Source organism: Aquarana catesbeiana, linkage group LG09, assembly GCF_042186555.1.
Source record: "Aquarana catesbeiana isolate 2022-GZ linkage group LG09, ASM4218655v1, whole genome shotgun sequence".
In the NCBI taxonomy this organism is placed as follows: Eukaryota; Metazoa; Chordata; class Amphibia; order Anura; family Ranidae; genus Aquarana; species Aquarana catesbeiana.
The window spans coordinates 80686462-80704667 of NC_133332.1; the positions used below are offsets into that span (position 1 = coordinate 80686462).

The 18206-nt window shown below is 40.9% G+C and overlaps 1 protein-coding gene across 1 annotated transcript in view; it reads right to left on the reverse strand.

The window, feature by feature from the left end:
• The window catches only part of LOC141108955 (uncharacterized), a 108796-nt gene extending 93775 nt beyond the window's left edge, over window positions 1–15021 (reverse strand). The window contains exons 1-2 of the mRNA XM_073600914.1: window positions 14910–15021; window positions 12089–12331 (exon numbers count right to left, since the gene is read on the reverse strand). Coding sequence (XP_073457015.1) covers window positions 12089–12331; window positions 14910–15021 — 355 coding nt within the window. The remainder of the gene's footprint in view (window positions 1–12088; window positions 12332–14909) is intronic.
• Window positions 15022–18206: the final 3185 nt, after the last annotated feature.

The window sequence follows — 18206 nt, forward strand, 5'->3', positions numbered from 1 at the left end:
CTTGTATAAATAAATATTTTGATACCTTTTTACCCCTTTGGTACTGTTATAGTCCTTCTAGTTTATCAGTTAGGTTACCTGTTTAGTATATTTACATGGTTATATGTTTATTAATTGTGTTATACTTACCACTGGGTTATTCATATATCATTTCAGATACTCACATAAAACAAGTATATGGGGGCTTGGTCTCCCTGATGGTTGTATGTGGACTACTCCGTTTCACCAGGAGGTGGCAGCGGCTGACTCTATGAAGACCATACATAATTTTTGACTCCATCTATATGTTTTTGTATTAATCTTGAGGTATGTGGCAATAGATTACCGAGCCATTATACTGAGTGACAAAATATGATTGTAATCTGATATATATTGTTGATTTTAGTGTATGACTGCGTGATATTTTCCTGAAGAAGCAGGCTATGTTGCAGTGAAACGCAACCTGCGTCAAAGTTACAGTGAGTCTTTCAATCCCCTACTGCAGTGGGGTTGGTGAAAATCAACACTAAGAAGAAACAATTTTGTGTTTTCTTGATGTCATGCTTTTGGTACATGTGTACATTCTCATGTTTAACATTTTATCTAGTATAAATAAATATGATGATACTTTTTTACCCCTTTGGTACCCCTCCCAATTTTCCTTTTTTAAACAGGTAACCGTTAACATTTTTTAAATCGTCACCTATGGAGGTTTTTAGGTACTGTAGTTTGTCGCCATTCCACAAGTGTACGCAATTTTAAACTGAAACATATTAGGTATCTATTTACTAGGTGTAGCGCTGGTAGATTTTTATCTACCGCTTATAGGTAAATATAGTGGGTTATCTGTTTTATACATAGTCAGATTTAGCCTCTGTTCCAGTTTGGCTGTGTTGCATGCAGTTTCACACTGTGCCTGTGGGTGTCGTTGTCACCATGGGTCGGTGTTGGAAAGGCAACGCGCTGAAGCGTATGGGTGCTCTTCTGTCCTGGAGATAACTCGATGGAGGTGGTCCTCCGAGTTGCATTCTGGGAGAGGGTATTTATGGGACAGACGCCATGATTAAAGGTTTTTTTTCCGCTCCACCTGCTGGCCCTCCTGGCCGACAGGTATGCGTTAGGAGTACTACCGCGTGGTCCTCCGACCGGGAGGCCCACGTCGCTGCATTTTGTGGGTGGGCCCAAAAGCCTGTCTGGGGCCTACCACAGCGGCGAGGGAATGGTCCTGAGCTGTCTGTCCTACAGGAAGAAGCTGGACAACTGAGAAGATCCCAGGGGAGGACCTGTCATGGAAGGATCATGCAGAGTGCTGGTCTGGAGAGGGGCCTGGTGACTCAGTTGGAGGAAGCATCCTGAAGTTAACTTACCACATAGTACTGCCGGGTCGGCTTAAAGGTTCTAGTGCTGTGTTTGCTATTCATCGTAAACCATTTCATCCTGTGGCAGAGGATCGTACGGGTTTCTATTCCATTCAAGTCTGTGGCAGAGACTTTTGTTCGTGTTGCGTGCCTGTTGCTAGGTTAGTGAGAGGAACCTATCCGCGCGGGCAAAGTTTCAAATCTAAAAGGAGAGTGTTTTAATCTACAAGATTCCAATTCATAATTCTACATCAAGAAAAGGTATTTGAACTTCCATGCAACTCTTCCACTGCCTCTTTCCTGCTACTTCCTTCAGTTACTCTTTATTAAAGCATTGGAAAAGATACTCAAGTGTCTGGTGTCTACACTGTCTTGTATTAAACTCAACGGAACCCTAGACCCGGTTCTGGTGAAATTGAGGTAACAAAGGTGACAGTAACAGCCCGCTTTAAAGCAGCAGCTCCACCGTGAGTTAGTGCTACATAGGCAAAACATCTTCTTTCACAATATACAAAAAAATTGTGCTAACTTTACTGTGTAGTTTTTTTTAATTCAGTGAAGTGTATTTGTTTCACACAAAAATTGCGTTTGAAAGACCACTGCGCAAATACTGTGAGACATAAAATATTGCAACAACAGCCATTTTATTCTCCAGAGTCTTTACTAAAAAAACATATATAATGTTTGGGGGTTCTAAGTAATTTTCTAGCAAAAAATACTGATTATAACTTGTAAACAACAAGTTTCAAAAATAGGCTTGGTGCAGAAGTGGTTAAAATACACTACATGGACTTTAAGGTAATATAGTAAAATGAAGTGATTTTATTTTTATGCAAAATATTAAAAACATATAAGCTAAAATCAAAGCACATTCTTGTACAATATCAGAAGAAACCAATACTCACACAGAGGGTGTGTTATGTCCCAAGTGTATGTCCGTAGATAATAAAGGTATTATTGTTTATTGCATGCATGACTCAAAGTATTTCTTGGAATTGAATTCTGCTTCTTCAGGATAATGGATGAGAATTATCATCTAAAGTAAGACATAGAATATATTATAAAATGTGCAATGTAATGTATGGCACATTTCACCCATTACTGGAAAAGATCTGCAATGTAGGTGCCAATTATAAATGGGGCACCTTTTTCAGCTTATTATCACAGTTTTTCACCTACAGCATTATTACCAACTACAGAGAGTTTTCTGTTCCTTGAATACTGACTACAGTAGATTTTGCAGCCAGACTTGATCCTTGAACCCCAAATCCCTCCACTGCTGCAAAGACCTCATCACTGACTCTGTCAATCCGTAGCCAGGTCTAGACAGACCACCAGAATAACCACAGAGTGTTGACTGACACCAGATACTGTGGTGAGTCCTGAACGTCAGAAATAGTGATGGTCCTGATGTTGGAGCTGAACGTAAGTTCGACTCCAACATCGGGTGTTCGTTTGTCCGCAAACTAACCGAGCATATGGGGCGTTCGTGGCAAATTCGAGCACTGTGCAGCGCCCATAATGCACTGAGAGATCGCAGTGTATTGATGGCTGCTGATTGGCCAAAGCATGCATCTGACCTGCATGCTTTGGCCAATCACAGTGCGATCTGCTGTGAGAGCCATGATTGGCCAAAGGCAGGGTACCCCACACTATATAAGGCTGCTTACACAGTGGCCATGTATAGTGTGCAGTAATGGAGCAAGATGCAAGATTGAAAACTTGAGCTAGATTAGGCAGGTTTTGCTAGTGGTGTGCAGGCAGTTTAGTATATTATATTATAATATATATATATATATATATATATATATATATATATATATATAGCATTCAGTGTAGACTATATATACAGTGCAGGCAGTCTAGTAAATATCTATCTATCTATATATCTATAGTGCAGTCAGTGCAGCGTATGGGTCTGGTATAGATTTTAAGGGAAGCTCCAAGGCAATTTTTTTTAAAAAGTGGTGTGGGGTCCCCCCAAAATCTATACCAGACCCTTATCTGAGCCAGAAGCCTGGCAGGCCAGAAAAATGGGGGGACAAGCAAGCCCCCCCCTCCTAAAACATACCAGGCCACTTGCCCTCAACATGGAGACAAGGGCCTGTTCCCGACAACCCTTGCCATTGGTTGTCGGGTCTGTGGGCGGGGGAATTAGGGGAATCTGGAAGCCCCCTTTAACAAGGTCCCGACCCCCCCCTATGTGAATGGGTATCGGGTACATTGTACTCCTACCCATTTACCAAAAAAAAAGTGTCAACAAATAAAAACCACAATAGACAGTTTTGGACAATTCCTTTATTAAACGCTTCAGCTCCGGAAGATTTTACCCCCTTCCTGACCAGAGCACTTTTTGCGATTCGGCACTGCATCGCTTTAACTCACTTGTGGGCGGTTGTGTGATGTTGCACCCAAACAAAATTGACGTCCTTTTTTTCCCACAAATAGAGCTTTCTTTTGATGGCATTTGATCACCTCTGCGGTTTTTATTTTTTGCTCTATAAACAAAAAAAGAGCGACAATTTTGAAAGAAAAACAATATTTTTTACTTTTTGCTATAATAAATATCCCCCAAAAATATATAAAAAAAATTTTTTTTCCTCAGTTTAGGCCGACATGTATTCTTCTACATATTTTTGGTAAAAAAAAAAAAAATCGCAATAAGCATATATTGAATGGTTTGCACAAAAGTGATAGCGTCTACAAAATAGGGGATATTTTTATGGCATTTTTATTATTAATTTTTTTATTACTAGTAATGGCAGTGATCTGCGATTTTTATCATGACTGCGACATTATGACCGACACATCGGACACTTTTCACACTATTTTGGGACCATTGTCATTTATACAGTGATCAGTGCTATAAAAATGAACTGGTTACTGTGTAAATGACACTGGCAGGGAAGGATCAAGGGGTTAAGTGTGTCCTAGGGAGTGATTCTAACTGTGGGAGGGATGGGCTTCAACTCACATGACAGCGATCACTGCTCCCGATGACAGGGAGCAGTGATCTCTGTCATGTCAGAAGGCAGAACAGGAAATGCCTTGTTTACATAGGCACTTTCCTGTTCTGCGGCTCTGTGACATGATCGCCGGGAAACCGGCGGGCATCGAGTCCGCCAGTCCTGCGGGCACTGTCACGCTGTACGCGGCGGGCGTAGCCCCCCCAATTAAAGGGGACATACAGGTACGCCCATTTGCCCACTGCTGCCATTGTGCCGACATATATCGGCCTGCAGTGGTCGGCAAGTGGTTAAAAAAGAAAAAAGTGCCCCGCGATGTCCATCCATCTTCAATCATGCCCGATGGACCGGAAAAATAGAGAAAAAAAGAGCTCCGCCTCGATGGGAGGACTCCCGGCGACTGCTGTCTCTTGGCTGTGACAGCAGCAGGGCCGGATTAGCCACGAGGCCACCGAGGCCAGGCCTCGGGGCGGCAGTGGTGTAGGGGCGGCGCCGCTCCTGCAGCGACTTCGCGGCCGCCCCCCCCTTTCGTGCTGCCCATTAACGTCTATTATGGGCACCAGTGCCCATAGAAAAGATGGCCGCGAGCCGACCACGCAACTGCGCATGTGCCGTTCCGAAGCCGGCCGGGCTCGGGAAAGCTCATAAGCGCTCGGCCGGGCGGCGCATGCGCAGTAGCGTGATTTCGCCGCCCGGCGCCATTTTAAAAAAAATTGAGAGCACAGTAGCAAGTAGTGTCAGCGGTGCGGCGGCGTGGGAGAAAGATGACATCTCTCATTGCCCACACCGCTGTTCCGCCCTCCTCCTTCTGATGGCAGGCAGCATGACAACATTGGCAAGGGACATCCCCATCTGGTGGCAAGTGACATCCCCATCTGGTGGCAGGCAGCGTAGCAAGTGACATCCCCATCTGGTGGCAGGCATAGTGGCAAGTGACATCCCCATCTGGTGGCAGGCATAGTGGCAAGTGACATCCCCATCTGGTGGCAGGCATGGTGGCAAGTGACATCCCCATCTGGTGGCAGGCAGCGTGGCAAGTGACATCCCCATCTGGTGGCAGGCATGGTGGCAAGTGACATCCCCATCTGGTGGCAGGTAGCGTGGCAAGTGACATCCCCATCTGGTGGCAGGCAGCGTGGCAAGTGACATCCCCATCTGGTGGCAGGCATGGTGGCAAGGGACATCCCCATCTGGTGGCAGGCAGCGTGGCAAGTGACACCCCCATCTGGTGGCAGGCATGGTGGCAAGGGACATCCCCATCTGGTGGCAGGCAGCGTGGCAAGTGACATCCCCATCTGGTGGCAGGCAGCGTAGCAAGTGACATCCCCATCTGGTGGCAGGCAGCATGGCAAGTGACACCCCCATCTGGTGGCAGGCATGGTGGCAAGGGACATCCCCATCTGGTGGCAGGCAGCGTGGCAAGTGACATCCCCATCTGGTGGCAGGCAGCGTAGCAAGTGACATCCCCATCTGGTGGCAGGCATAGTGGCAAGTGACATCCCCATCTGGTGGCAGGCAGCGTGGCAAGTGACATCCCCATCTGGTGGCAGGCATAGTGGCAAGTGACATCCCCATCTGGTGGCAGGCAGCGTAGCAAGTGACATCCCCATCTGGTGGCAGGCAGCGTAGCAAGTGACATCCCCATCTGGTGGCAGGCAGCGTGGCAAGTGACATCCCCCATCTGGTGGCAGGCAGCGTGGCAAGTGACATCCCCATCTGGTGGCAGGCATAGTGGCAAGTGACATCCCCATCTGGTGGCAGGCATAGTGGCAAGTGACATCCCCATCTGGTGGCAGGCAGCATGGCAAGTGACATCCCCATCTGGTGGCAGGCATAGTGGCAAGTGACATCCCTATCTGGTGGCAGGCAGCGTGGCAAGTGACATCCCCATCTGGTGGCAGGCATAGTGGCAAGTGACAAGAGATGGTGGCAAGTGACACGCTCAGGGCTCCCAATGATTCTGCATTATGGTGAGTTGAACTATTTCAGTTTATATTACAATGTAATGATAGAAATAATGTGTTTCAATTATCCTGACACCATAACAACCATGGTGCCGGGGATGATTGAAGCACTAACACCAGCCATTGCCTTGAAAAATTGCCTGCGAAAAATCCTTACCCCTCGCACGCTTACCCTGAAGTATTTTTAGTCTGTACAATTAAAGCCAGTTATTTTCAGTGTTCTCGTGTATGGAGATATGTTTTTAATTGATCTATTGTAGAAGTCATCGATAAAGGACGTGGTGTGTGTGTTTATGTGTGTGTGTGTGTGTGTGGGGGGGGGCATTGAAGGACCCGGCCTTGGGGCGGCAAAGGGAGTAAATCCGGGCCTGGACAGCAGTTATATAGGCAAGGGCGGGGCCACCCAATGATGTAACCGAGTGACCCGGCCCCCTTCTGACGTCATAGAATGCCAAGATGGCACAAAACCCCCTAAATCACCCCATTTTGGAAAGTAGACACCCCAAGCTATTTGATGAGAGGCATGTTGAGTCCATGGAATATTTTATATTTTGCCACAAGTTGCGGGAAAATGACAAGCTTTTTTTTTTTTGCACAAAGTGGTCACTAAATGATATATTGCTCACACATGCCATGGGTATATGTGGAATTACACCCCAAAATACATTCCGCTGCTTCTCCAGAGTACAGGGATACCACATGTGTTGGACTTTTTGGTTGACTAGCCGTGTACGGGGCCCCGAAAACCAAGCACTGCCTTCAGAATTTGTGAGGGCGTAAATTTTTGATTTCGCTCCTCACTACCTATCACAGTTTTGAAGGCCATAAAATGCCAAGATGGCAAAAAAAAAACCCAAATGACCCCATTTTGGAAAGTAGACACCCCAAGCTATTTGCTGAGAGGCATGTTGAGTCCATGGAATATTTTATATTTTGCCACAAGTTGCGGAAAAATGACAAACTTTTTTTTTTTTTTGCACAAAGTTGTCACTAAATGATATATTGCTCAAACATGTAATGGGCATATGTGGAATTACACCCCAAACTATAATTCTGCTGCTTCTCCTGTGTACGGGGATACAACATGCGTGGGACTTTTTGGGAGCCTAGCTGCGTACGAGGCCCCGAAAACCAATCACCGCCTTCAGGATTTCTAAGGGTGTAAATTTTTGATTTCATTCCTCACTACCTGTCACAGTTTCAAAGGCCATAAAATGCCAAGATAGCACAAAACCCCCCAAATGACCCCATTTTGGAAAGAAGACACCCCAAGCTGTTTGCTGAGAGGCATGGTGAGTATTTTGCAGCTCTCATTTGTTTTTGAAAATGAAGAAAGAAAAGAAAAATGTTTTTTTTTTCTTTTTTCAATTTTCAAAACTTTGTGACAAAAAGTGAGGTCTGCAAAATACTCACCATACCTCTCAGCAAATAGCTTGGAGTGTCTACTTTCCAAAACGGGGTCATTTGGGGGGGTTTGTGCCATCTGGGCATTCCATGGCCTCCAAAACTATGATAGGCAGTGAGGAGTGAAATAAAAAATTTACACCCTTAGAAAGCCTGAAGGCGGTGCTTGGATTTCGGGATCCCGTACGCGGCTAGGCTCCCAAAAAGTCTCACACATGTGGTATCCCCGTACTCAGGAGAAGCAACAGAATGTATTTTGGGGTGTAATTTCACATATGCCAATGGCATGTTTGAGCAATATATCTTTTAGTGACAACTTTGTACTTAAAAAAAAAAAAAAAATGTGTCTTTTTCCCGCAACTTGTGTCAAAATATAAAATATTCCATGGATTCGACATTCCTCTCAGCAAATAGCTTGGGGTGTCTACTTTCCAAAATGGGGTCATTTGGGGAGGTTTTGAACTGTCCTGGCATTTTTTGCACAACATTTAGAAGCTTATGTCACACATCACCCACTCTAACCATTTGAAGACAAAGCCCTTTCTGACACTTTTTGTTTACATGAAAAAATATTTTTTTTGCAAGAAAATTACTTTGAACCCCCAAACATTATATATTTTTTAAAATCAAAGGCCTTACAGATTAAAATGGTGGATGTTTGTTTTTTTCACACAGTATTTGCGCAGCGATTTTTCAAACACTTTTTTTTGGGAAAAAACACACTTTTTTAAATTTTAATGCACTAAAACACACTATATTGCCCAAATGTTTGATGAAATAAAAAAAGATGCAACTGAATGGCGTACCTGCTGAGCAAATGATGGTTAACAATAAAACAAAGTAATATTACAATATAACAGTAAGACATACCATACCTGCAAAGCAAATACAAAAAAAAAAAATAGTAAAAAAAGAAACATTTTTTAACGCAATCTGTGCCTAAAATATATATATGCCGAAGCATGGGGCCATACGCCTCAAAAGTTAGGAGCAAATCGCTCCTCCACCCCTGCTGCCCCATGCTTCAGCATATATGCTCTTTTTTTAACTGTGGTGGTGAAATCACCTTTGACAGTGCTGGAGTCATGGCTTTATGTATCGTGGGAGCAAACGCTGTTGCTGTCAAGATAAATAAATCCGCGCTGCAACTGAATAGTACCTGCTAAGCAAATGATGGTTAACAATAAAACAAAGTAACATTACAGTATAACAATAAGACATACCATACCTGCAAAGCAAATACAAAAAAAAGGCGCTAACTCAAAGTGCATAAATGTGATGAAATAAATATAATCCAATTTTTCAAGTAAAGTGCATATGCGTAAAGAGCAAAATCACATAAATAAAGTGACTAAACATCCATTAAATTCATAAGAAGTGACATCGGATAAATAACAGTGAAAATTCATTAAATATGACATCAAATAAATAAACAAATCCAAATGAAGGTTAATAAATCCAAATATAGTCTAAAAGTGCATCAAGATGAAAAAAAATCACAGGTATAGAAAAAATTGAAAAAAAAATCGCATGAGATAAAAAAAGTCACATGCAATAACAAAAATTGCATAAAGTGCAAAAAAGTGCAGAAACGCTATAAAAATAGCCACAAGTCAATCCAATTAATGTAATACAGATCCAACGTGAACAAAGTGGGTCTTCATAAAACAGTTCATGCAAAAAAAATAGATGAAAAAAGTGTAAACGATGATAGTTGATAGATTCCTCTTAATAACCGTACTCCGTGGTGCGCCACATGTTTCCCCCAGCCTCTCACCTCTAGGGTCAAGTCGAGCCTACAATCGGGAAGTGGATGAAACACCATCAATCGATCAGTCTTCTTCGATCGTTACAGGTCTGGCAAATCTCCAAATGGAAGGCCTCAAGTTCGGCAAGTTGGGTGGAGGCATGCAATGGAAAGGAGTATCCCCATTGTACAGTATTCAAAACAGGTTTATTCAAAACAACATCTTACATGTACTGCATGTACTGCAAATGAACAGCACAGATCCCAGTACTTCCGGTCTTGGCCGGAAGTGATGACACCTGACTCTTCTCTGACGCATGTCGTCACCGCCCACGTGACTTTATCAAAGGGTAATGGAGTCAGGCATCAGGTGTCTATTTATATAGTCTGTTCTTCATCAGCAAAGTGGATTATAGGTGTATCCTCACTCAGTAGATTGGATTGGAATACTAATAGGTGTATCCTCACTCAGTAGATGCCATAAATAACCATATGAGGTCTAAGCAATTATAATAAAAAGACCCCCTAATAACATATCTGAATAAAAAATATAAAAATGTAAAAAATAACACGAAAAAAAAAAGGAAAATAAAAGCATATAAACTAGCCTATATAAAATCTCCATAGGACAGCGCCATCTGGTGGTGATTCATCAAGAAACACCTTAAAACCCAGAAGACAGATGACATCTAGTGGTAAGAAAATGGAATCTCATAATTGAAACGTAATCATGAGCAAAGATACTTGTTCTAATTTGCCTATATTGCCATCTTGTGGATAAATAGTGATAATGATAAAAAGTTCCACACTATAGGTAAATGTGAGGAAATAAAAGCATACGACACAAACAAAGGAGGTAAGTACAGGAAACCAAATAGAGTATAACCTAGTAATAATTGCATAAAAAAAAATTGCATAAAAAATCATCAACAGGGAAGAAGCATGTAACAGCAAAGAGGAGGGGAATAAAAAAGTAGTATAAAAAAGTAATATAAAAAAGTAGAAAATGAAAAACGAATAATTTGAAATAAAACAGTTGAGGTCGAATTCACGTTATGACCCAAAGGAGTCAGAGTATTTCATGTATCCATTTTGACTCAAGTTGGCTAATTGTAATCCACAAACCAAAAGGGATGAGGGGTCTTTATTGTGAAATTCTTGACAGGCTTAAAACCCCTTTTTAATATTCTGGACATGCTCCCTCAATCTCCTCCAAAGTTCCCTTTTCATTCTACCAATATACTGGATCTGGCACAGGCATTCCAATAAATAAACCACCCCCTCAGTCCGACATGATGAGAAGTCCTCTATTGGGTACTCTTTTGATGTCACTGTAGAGGTAAAGCTTAACTTCTTTTTCTTACTTTCTTTAGTGTGACGGAAAGTGTAACATTTTTTACAGGGTTAGTAACCTTTCCCTTCAAAAAAGGAAAAGTTTTTCTTGGTAGGTGGATCAAGCACATTTCTTGCTAGGCGGTCTCTGAGGGTTGGAGCCCTCCGGTAGGTAAACCTGGACTTCTCGGGAAGGATAGCACTGAGATGGCGGTCTGCCTTAATAATGTCCCAATATTTTCTAACAATTCTTTCGACTTGTTTGTGTTGGGCATTGAAGTCCATAACAAGAGATAAAGTATTATTATTTTCTGTATTTCCAATTGTGTCTTGTAATAACTTCTCTCTGTCCACCGCCGCCACATCTCTTATTCTTTTATCAATGACTTCCGGACAGTAACCTTTTTGCACAAATCTCTCTCCAACTAATTTCGCTTGCTTCATAAACATTTCTTTTGTTGTACAGTTTTGTCTCAATCGAATAAATTGGCCCTTTGGTATGTTGTCTAATCATGGTGTATAATGACAGCTATCTAAAGGCAAATAACTATTTCTGTCCACAGATTTAAAAAAGGTCTGGGTAGTAAATTTTCCTTCTTCTTTCTTAATGACTAAATCCAAGAAATGTATTTCTTCATCGCTTATCTCCTGGGTAAGTCTTATATTTTTATCATTATCGTTTAGGCCAAATAGGAAGTCCAAAAGACTTTCTCTGTCTCCACCCCAAACAACAATGATATCATCAATATAACGTTTGAATAAAATAAGCTGAGGTGGACATTTTTTGTATAAAGCCTCTTCTTCCCATTCTGACATGTATAAATTAGCTATGCTTGGCGCATATTTTGCGCCCATAGCAATGCCGCATATCTGTTTAAAGAAGGAATTCTCATATCAGAAATAGTTGGAGTCTGAACTATACCTCAAACAATCCAAAATAAATCTTCGTTGTACACATTTTAAATCACTTAGGCCTCGTATATAGTGACCTAACGTCCACTGTTGCCATATAAATAGACTCTTCGGTCAAGGTGACATTTAATAATTGAATGAGGTGCTTAGTGTCCCTCAGATAAGATCTGGATTTTTTCACCACTGGCTGTAAAAACCAGTCAATATATTCTCCGATCCTCGCACCAACAGATTGTATCGCATTAATGATGGGTCTTCCTCGAGGTTTATTTTTATCCTTATGGATCTTTGGTAATGTGTAAATTACAGGGATTCTACACGTATTTGGTTGGAGGTATTTTTCTTTTTTTTTATTAAGTAAACCTTTTTGGCAACCTTTATGTATCACTCTGGCCAGTTCTTTCCTATATCTCATTGTGGGGTTACTAGGCAGTTTCTGATAGGTATCTTTATCACTCAGTTGCCTATTGAGCTCTTCTTTATAGGCATCCTTAGATTGGATAACCATAGCCCCTCCCTTGTCCGCCTGCCTTATCACAATCTCTTTTCTAGCTTCCAATTTTTTGATTCCACTTTTTATATCTCCTGGATCATAAGCCTTCTTTATTTTCAAATCCTCAAGATCTTTCAGAATCATTGTTTTGAAAACTTCAATATTGCCATCTTTCCCTGGAGGGGGATTAAAGAGAGATTTGTTGCGAAGACTACTGAATAATATGCCATTGGTATCTGAAATATTTTTTCCCCTACCATCTCCTGGATTACTCAACATATATTTCTTTATGTGTAAGCTTCTGGTAAATTTATTGATATCTACATATGCATTAAACTTATTGAGATTCTTTTTAGGGGCAAATTTTAACCCTTTGTCAAGCACTTTGATTTCCTCTCTTGTCAATTCAACTCCACTAATGTTTATAATCCCCTCCCCTACTATTCTCTTTTTCGCTTGTTTTTTGACCCCTGCTCAACATCCTCTTCTCATTTTTCGTTTCTTCCTATTCTTTTCTCTACAGATCTTCTTGGGGTTCTTCTCTGACGTTCCTCTCTCTCGATCTCTCTGCGGTTCTGGATTCCTCTCCTCCCCTCTTTTTGTGTTTCTTTTGGATTTGTGATCTGGGGTGCGTCTGGTGTCCCTCTGGGGGTCCCATTCCGATTGATACAGTCTCGGAGACTCCCGTTGTCTTCTCTCTAAAAAACGATGAGGAGTTCTTTCACGTCTGTAGCCTTCTTGTTGGTAACATGGAGATCTTCCTCCCTCTTCATATCTTCTTAATTGTTCGAATCTTTTATACACGGCGACATTATAATAGTTATTATAAGCTGGTCTATCCCCTTTTTATACCCTGATGATACCTATTATCTCCTCTTATTCTTTCATCTCTTCTTACTTCATCGGAATGATATTGATTCCTCCAAGGAGGTGTGGGAGATCTTCTCCTCATATAAGGGGATTGATAGTAAGGTTTTGTCTGGTAATTGTAATTATTATTTTGTCCATTATTTTTCCAGAAAGGTTTTTTCCAGTTATTGTTACCATTCCATTTTTGTTTTTGATTCGGAGTATGAATTATAATTTCCTTGTATGTTGGACATAGGCATAGGCCCTTCATTCCTCCCTTCATTTTGATTATCGATTATTCTTACTTTTTTCTCTGGAGAGCTATTATTTGATTTTTTCACTGTTTCTTCCATTTTTTTCTGCCATTTAAATACAAAGTCATCTTCAAAATCCTTGATATCTCTTTGGTATTTTCTTTTCTTTCTCATAGAAGTTTCTTTGTCCTTCTGTTCCATGTCCCTATTTAATTGTTGGGATAGGGTAATAAATTCTGGAAGTTCCTTGGATAATTCCAAGGTAGCTCGCAGTTCATCTATAGATCTGTTAAGGATTCTAATCTTCTTTTGCTTTCTCTTCACTAAGAAATCTAGCAATTCTCATCCCTTATCATTAAAAAAGTTGAACCATTCATCTATGGATTCTTTATCTACCAGTCCATCATTCATAGGTACATCCCATCAAAGTCTTCTTAGTACTAACTTATCTTTTATATACTTCTCATGGGTTGCTATATATCCCACCATGCATTAATCTTTTTTTCCATCAGGTGGCCCATTTTCCTCAAACAATTCTCAATATCTCCTATATTGTTTGTTTCTTGTTTCTCAAAAATCTCATCAAGGTTAAGAGTTCTATTTTCTAAAAATCCAAACACTTCCATGGTTTGCAGCACAAGTAAAAATAGATAAAAATTAAGAAACAAAGAAGAAAACGAATGCGCAAAACCAAGACGAGCCAAAGCAGCTAAAGAGAAAAACAATAAGGTAAATAGAGATATGTAGCGCTAACTCAAAGTGCATAAATGTGATGAAATAAATATAATCCAATTCTTCAAGTAAAGTGCATATGCGTAAAGAGCAAAATCACATAAAATAAACACATAAAATCACATAAATAAAGTGACTAAACATCCATTAAATTCATAAGAAGTGACATTAGATAAATAACAGTGAAAATTCATGAAATATGACATCAAATAAATAAATAAACAAATCCAAATGAAGGTGAATAAATCCAAAAATAGTCTAAAAGTGCATCAAGATGAAAAAAATCACAAATATAGAAAAAATTTTAAAAAATCGCATGAGATAAAAAAAAGTCGCATGCAATAACAAAAATCGCATAGTGCAGAAACGCTATAAAAATAGCCACAAGTCGATCCAATTAATGTAATACAGTTCCAACATGAACAAAGTGGGTCTTCATAAAACAGTTGGAGAGAGATTTGTGCAAAAAGGTTGAAAAGTCGAAAGAATTGTTAGAAAATATTGGGACATTATTAAGGCAGACCGCCATCTCCGTGCTATCCTTCCCGAGAAGTCCAGGTTTACCTACCGGAGGGCTCCAACCCTCAGAGACCGCCTAGCAAGAAATGTGCTTGATCCACCTACCAAGAAAAACTTTTCCTTTTTTGAAGGGAAAGGTTACTAACCCTGTAAAAAATTTTACACTTTCCATCACACTAAAGAAAGTAAGAAAAAGAAGTTATGCTTTACCTCTACAGTGACATCAAAAGAGTACCCAATAGAGGACTTCATATCATGTCGGACTGAGGGGGTGGTTTATGTATTAGAATGCCTGTGCCAGATCCAGTATATTGGTAGAATGAAAAGGTTGATGATTTTTTATGCAATTTTTTTATGCGATTATTACTAGGTTATACCCTATCTGGTTTCCTGTACTTACCTCCTTTGTTTGTGTCGTATACTTTTATTTCCTCACATTTACCTATAGTGTGGAATTTTTTATCATTATCACTATCCACAAGATGGCAATATAGGTGAATTAGAACAAGCATCTTTGCTCATGATTACGTTTCATTTACGAGATTCCATTTTCTTACCACCAGATGTCATCTGTTTTCTGGGTTTTAAGGTGTTTCTTGATGAATCACCACCAGATGGTGCTGTCCTATAGAGATTTTATATAGGCTAGTTTATATGCTTTTATTTTCCTTTTATTTTGTTTTATTTTTTACATTTTTATATTTTTTATTGTAATTCATTGTATTGTAATTTTAAACACACATTGTTGGAATTATTGTGCAAACAGATATAAACTGAACATATTAAAACAAACATTCTATTCATCACAATCAGCCTAGATCAAAAGGTTGTTTTCCCGATAAATATGTAAATGTTAACAATTTCTGGTGTGTCTCTTATACCAGACCATCCATGTTTTCCAATGCAGGTCTGCCACATGGAGTCGGTTTTGCGTAGAGGCAAACATCATTTTGTATGCGGCTTGAGTGTGGGTAGTCATTATTACTTCTTGTATAGTAGGAGCCATCTGGTCTTTCCAATGGCGAGTTAGTACCAATCTGGCACTTAGCAGGATATGGATTGCTACTGTTCTAGACTCTACTGGGATTGTCTCAATGTTTAGGGATAGAGGAGCTAGATCGGGCGATATATTAACATGAATTTTTAAGATTTGTTTGAGCAGATGATACACTGCTTTCCAATATTGGGTTATCTCTGGGCATGACCATAAAATATGGTACAGAGTTCCTACTTGCCCACAATTCCCCCAGCATAAGGCTGAGGCGTGTGGGCCGAATTTTGCAATCCTATATGGGGTCAAGTACCATCTAAGCAATATTTTTTGGGTTAATTCCCAAAGGTTTACACTTCTTGTAGCCGCATAAGTCTGAGAACCTTTTGCCATTGGTCTGGTGTGTAAGAGGACCCTATCTCCCTTTCCCAGGCTACCATAGCAGACATTTTAGTATACACATCTTTGTTATTGAGCATCTATTAGAATAGAGATATATCTTTGGTTCTATTGTTTGTAGTGGAGTAAAATTGATTTATGTTCCATGGTAGGGTTATTGCAGTCTTTGGGGACGAACAAAGGAAGTGGGTGATTTGTAGGTACGTATAATAGTCATGGGAGGTAAGGTCAAATTCTATTTGAAGGGATCGGAAGGTTTTTGGGGAAGGTCCCACCATTATGTCTTCGAGATCTTTGATCCCTTTTGTAGTCTATTTTCCTATGTTCAGGTCAGGTATAGCAGTAGTCAGACTTTGTATGGATATAGATACTGTTGAGTTCTTGGTGTGTTGGAAGGGGAAAGATATAAGTGTACCCCAGGCTTTCAGGGATGCTACAACTGTAGGAGATAGTGTATCATTTTGTGGGGAGCAATGGCGATTTGTGAGAAGTAAGTGGTGCAGGTTATACTTGTGGGTTTGGGAACTTTCTAATTCTGTCCATCTTTTATTTTTGGAAGTAGGGAACCATGCCTTGAGTTGTGTTAGTATGGTGGCTACATAGACCATTCCTATTCCACCTACACTTCTGGTCGTGACTAGTCGTGAGAAGGCGCACCTTGCTCTCTTACCTTGCCATATATATCTATTGAGTATTGACTGGGCAGTAGTGAAAAAGGATTCAGGAACAGGTATCTGGAGTGTTCTAAATAGATTAGATTAGTTGGGGAAGGATAGTCATTTTAAAGGCCGCTAACCTGCCAGTCCAGGAGAGTTCTACTTTAGCCAAAGCTTGGAGTTTCGACTTCAGTTTGTCTATAAATGGGGCATAATTAGCCCTGTATAGATCTTCTGTTTTGGGCGTCAGAGTGGTGCCTAAGTATTTTATCCCTACACTTTCCCATGTATACGGATACGCTTTGGCTAGTCTTTGTTGTGTTACTTGAGGAACATTTAGACCAAGTATATATGATTTGGATTCATTCACTTTATAATGGGACATGCGACTGAACATTTGTAACGTATAGTGTACCGAAGCCAGGGAATTCTCCACATCCGTGAGCATTAAAATAACATCGTCAGCGAATAAGCTAATGGTATGTGAGGAATTATGCATTTTAAACCCTGATATTAGGGAGTGGTTACGAATGTGACACGCCAGAGGCTCCATTAGCAAATTGAATATCAATGGGGAAAGGGGGCAGCCCTGACGCATCCCATTCGTAATATTAAACGGGGTTGAGAGGACTCCAGGTGTGAATACCTGGGCAGTGGGGTTGGTATAAAGGGCCATTATTGCAGAAAAAATAGGGCCTGTGAAGCCAAAAGCAGCTAGTACCCTAACCAGATATCCCCAGTGTATGCGGTCAAATGCCTTCTCCGCATCTAAAGCCAGGAGCAGAGAAGGTGTCCCTGTCATGTTTGTGGATAATATTTATTAGTCGCCTAGTGGCGTCTGAAGTTTGGTGCCCCTTAGTCAATCCAGATTGATCAGGATGAATAAGGCTAGGGAGTATATCTGTCAATCTTTGTGCGTGAGTTTTGCATATAATTTCAGGTCATTATTGAGAAGTGAAATAGGCCGGAAATCCTGCGAGGCAGATGGGTCTTTCCCCGGCTTCGGTATAGTTATTATCAGTGCCTTTAGCATTTCTGAGGGGAAGGAGGAAGAGGCAGCAGCATCGATGAATACGCGGAGTAGATAGGGTGCTAAGATCTGTTTGAATGTTTTATAATATTCCCCTATAAAACCATCCGGGCCCGGGGACTTATTGGGTGGTAGTGAGGCTATAGCCGTGCAAATTTCCAAGGTAGTAAAAGGCTGATTTAACTGCTGAAGCTGTTCTGACGTTAGCTGAGGAAGGGATAACTTGGCCAAGAAATTGGTTATTTGTTCGGGAACCGGTTGATGAGTGAAGGGGTCAGCCTCCAGTTTATAAAGGGATCCATAGTAGTCACTGAAAGCATCCGCTATATCTTTTGGATGGTGGTATTTATGTTTAGTGGTGGGGTGGATTATGTATGGAATTCTGGCTTTATATCTACAACCTCGCAGGCGTTGGGCGAGAAGCTTCCCCGCCTTGTTGCCGTTGGCATAATATGACATTTTTTGTCTGCGGGTTGACTTCTCGAAGTCCGCCAAGAGACAAAGTCTGAGGTAATTTCTAGCCTGTAATACTTTGTGGGATAGGGAGGGTGAGGGTTTCTGTTTATTTTGGGTTTCAAGATCATGAATGCTGTCAGTGAGTTCTTTTACATATCCTCTGCC